The sequence below is a fragment of the Penaeus chinensis genome, chromosome 12 (genome assembly GCF_019202785.1).
Source record: "Penaeus chinensis breed Huanghai No. 1 chromosome 12, ASM1920278v2, whole genome shotgun sequence".
Classification (NCBI taxonomy): domain Eukaryota; kingdom Metazoa; phylum Arthropoda; class Malacostraca; order Decapoda; family Penaeidae; genus Penaeus; species Penaeus chinensis.
In genome coordinates, this window is record NC_061830.1 from 40,370,377 (window position 1) to 40,374,009 (window position 3,633).

A 3,633-nucleotide genomic window follows, 5' to 3' on the forward strand; every position below is an offset into this window, starting at 1 on the left:
TTGCCAAGCAAGATATCAAGTCTAAGCTAAGAATCCTCAAGTCCATAATTAGTGTGCTATTCTTTCTAGTTATCAACTACCACATAATGTCATATCAAAATAATTACATAATCATGCATAATGTATTCTCAAAATCAACAAAACAATTACATCAAAGTTGAAGTAGTTAATAATATAAAAGTAACAACATGTAATAGTGATAGCTTTTGTAACATAACTGGATATAACTGTTTAATATTGGTTTAACATTGGCGACTTTGAAAAGACCTTTTAACTAATGATACAGTTGTTTCAAACTCAATATCAAAATGCTGTTAAACCTTTCAAATACTCAACCTACATTTTGTCACCATGACCATTATTCATTGGGTTTGCAGCCCTCTCTAGCAATTTATTATTAAACAAGGAATTGAATGAGGCCAGGAAAAGACATCTTTTGATTATATCTAACTAATAATTTCATAACTTTTTGGTCTATCCTTGTTATAATACTTTACGGAGAAGTCTTACTTATATAAAAAAAAAAAAAAAAAAAAAAAGTAATCAGAACACAAAATCTCAAAACCAAATTACAAAATCTTATGCATATAATTTTAGAACTTTAGGACTTTTATACCTGATTCAACATTAATGATATTAAGCCCTTCGATATGGGTGATGCGACAGTCGCATTATGAAAAAAATTGGCTGAGGATCAGATGACATGAATATGTTGTCATGAAAAAAATTAACTGAGGGTCAGGGTGGTAGGAAAATGTTGGACTGAAAATTTTGGCTGAAGGCTGGTGTGACAGGAAAGACTCGCCACAGGTGTACAAAGCTCTTGGACAGGGATTAGACTCAGAGGGCATTTAGGAAGGGGCTCTTGCATTAGTCATACTAAACAAGTGTGGAAAGTACTATCTGTGAGCCATGATTGGAAGTGCGCAAGTTCTGATAATATTGCAAAGGGGAGACACAGAATCTTGAAACAATACTTTTGAAACAATACTTTATATCTATTTACCAGGTATTGGGAAATGCATTTTTTTTTTACAGCAGGTATAAAAACAATAACCTAATCCGTCAAGACCATGCTGTGCAAAAACCTGTGTCAGTTGTTTGTAGGTTTTGACTGTATTCAGATAATAAAATATTAAACAGAGAGAGAGAGAGAGAGAGATGTGATTATTGTTATACATATGATTGATATATAGATGCATTAAGCTAGGGCAAACTGAAGATGATATTCTTGCAGAGCACAAGTAGTTGCAATCATTGGTACAAGAAATAATCTGTAGACACAAACAGTAACACCACAAATAAAAGAAAAAGATAGCAAAATGTGCCACTCACAGCCCGAGTCTACTTGGTGCTTCCGAGTTTCAGCTTTATCTTGCCTTGCACACGAGGTGAAGACAATATTTTCCAGGGATTGTTGGGGGGCAGAGCCACCCATCATCCCTCCCCCTCAGACTGTGCCCGAAAGGCATGCCCAGTCACGGCAACTTAGATTGTTGCAAATATTTTGTGAAGTGGAGTTGGGAACTCTGGCAAGTGCACCTGTACATAAAGAATTACATACAAACACACACACACTTATTTTTTCTTTTTTTGGTGAAAGGGCTTACAATGATAACTTGCCTATTTATCACAACTGTATATACTTATGTATTTCTGGAGAATAAATCCCTTATATCTCTCCTTACTGGGGACCAAACTGTGGTTGATTCATTACAATAAAGATGCACTTACCAGAGACTAATTCCCCAACTTCAAAAAATTTATTCAACAAAGCTTTATTTTGGCATTAACATTTGTGTCTGCAGATTATTTCTTGCACTAACAACTGCAACTATTTGTTCTCTACAAAAATATCAGCTTCAATATAAGATTAACTAAACTGTGGTTTCATGAAAGCCAGTGAGTTTCAAATTATGGCAGTCATGATAATAGAAGTGTTTCATGTATATAATTACTATTCAATTTTCTCCATATTTCCTTAAAAACTTTAATATTTTTAGTTTCACTTATTGTATACTGCTCAAATACATGATATCCTTCTGTAAATAACAATTATAGTAATGATATTAGCAACAATTAGGATGGCAGGATATAAAGTAATCACAAGGTCTCCACACCTGTTGATGCTCTGACAAGGGTAAGCAAACCTCCAGTATATACACATCATGATAAGAGAACTTGAAACAAATCCTTATGTGAAAATAAATTGACAGACATTCACAAGCATTATCTTGTCAGAACTTACATGCAAAACTATTGCAAGGTTTGTTGCCCTGCGTCAGGAATGGAGACCACAAAGACCACTTGATATTGCAACCAGACCTGCAACTAGATATTCTCATTCGTTAGTAGGTTGGATGATTCACAATTCAGACCAAACGACCCGGTACCACTAGAACGGGACTACCTTGGCTCTGAAAGCTCTGAATCTATAGGGTGTTGGCGTAAAATTGCAAGCATTTCTACGTATTCTTAATCCCCACGGAATTGCATAATGTCGGATCATATAATAATCAATAAAATAGAGTGAATTTCTATTAGTGATGTTTCAGTGACGTGCCCATCCATCGGTCATTCGGGCTAGGTATATGACAGCCTTTCAAGAACAAGAAAAGGAAATGACAACAAAACCTGGATTCACGTTCCAAACTGAGCCGAAGACTACACGAGACGAGACAAAATCCTCCGATTCTATAAATAACAATAAGTTTGATATAGCTACAATAGCGCAATATACTCCCTAGATATCAAAGCCTCTTCATAAAATAAAGGCATGTAAAATGTACGCTTAAAATGAGCGAATCTCTGAATATTTACCGAGCGGAAGAAGTGTTGACGGATTTGAAGCAGCCATGACGCCTGAGGTTAGAGGGTGCACCTTCGAAATGTGTGTAAACAAATCGTTTTTTTTGCTTATGTGACCCATTTTGCGGATGTGTCTAGACTGTTATGGCTAATTCGTATTTGTTGAGTGAATTCTATCAGTTCTGTGCTGTTTTGGGTTGAAATACTTGTTTTTTTTCAAAAGTAATGATCCGTGTTTTATTATGTAATATATGACGTTTTCACCAAACTTAGAGGGGAAATCAAAAGGAAAGATATAGAAACGAAAATTTAATTCATCGTACTCAAATTCAAACCACACGGACACCATCACAAATGAAAAAAACACGAAAACAAAAATCAAAACACAAAATCCGGAAGATGTCACCCCCACGTCGGCATCTGTCATGGCGTTTTGTTTTTGTGATCGAATTTTGGGAGGCAAGATGTAATTCCTCGATTTAACGGCGAATTTTATGCGGAAGGCGTCATCATGGAGCATTTTAGCGACGACTCTTCGGATCCGGACACTCCCGAGGTGTTCAAGAGTGGTAAGTACGGATCCTGAGTTTGTTTTGTAGAGAGAAATGAGCGAGTCTTTGTTGGGCTCTGGATTTTTACTCGACTCTGGTGGTCGTGTAGGCGTGGTCTTTGTAATTGGGCTTTGCAACTCCCTGCAACACGGGATGAGCGGTGTTGTTATTCTCGGGAGATGTAGGGGAAAGAGCTGTGTCCACGGTAGGAAGGTTGTCACGGGTTATATTTGGGGCAAGAAAGGTACAGCTCCTGTCGGATCGCCTATGGATG

The 3,633-nt window shown here is 36.8% G+C and overlaps 1 protein-coding gene across 1 annotated transcript in view; it reads right to left on the reverse strand.

Annotated features, from left to right (window-relative positions):
- Positions 1-2,874, reverse strand: part of LOC125031320 (U6 snRNA-associated Sm-like protein LSm5) — an 11,764-nt gene extending 8,890 nt beyond the window's left edge. Inside the window, exon 1 of the mRNA XM_047622006.1 lies at positions 2,821-2,874. Within this exon, the coding sequence (XP_047477962.1) occupies positions 2,821-2,857 (37 nt within the window). The 5' untranslated portion in view covers positions 2,858-2,874. The remainder of the gene's footprint in view (positions 1-2,820) is intronic.
- Positions 2,875-3,633: the final 759 nt, after the last annotated feature.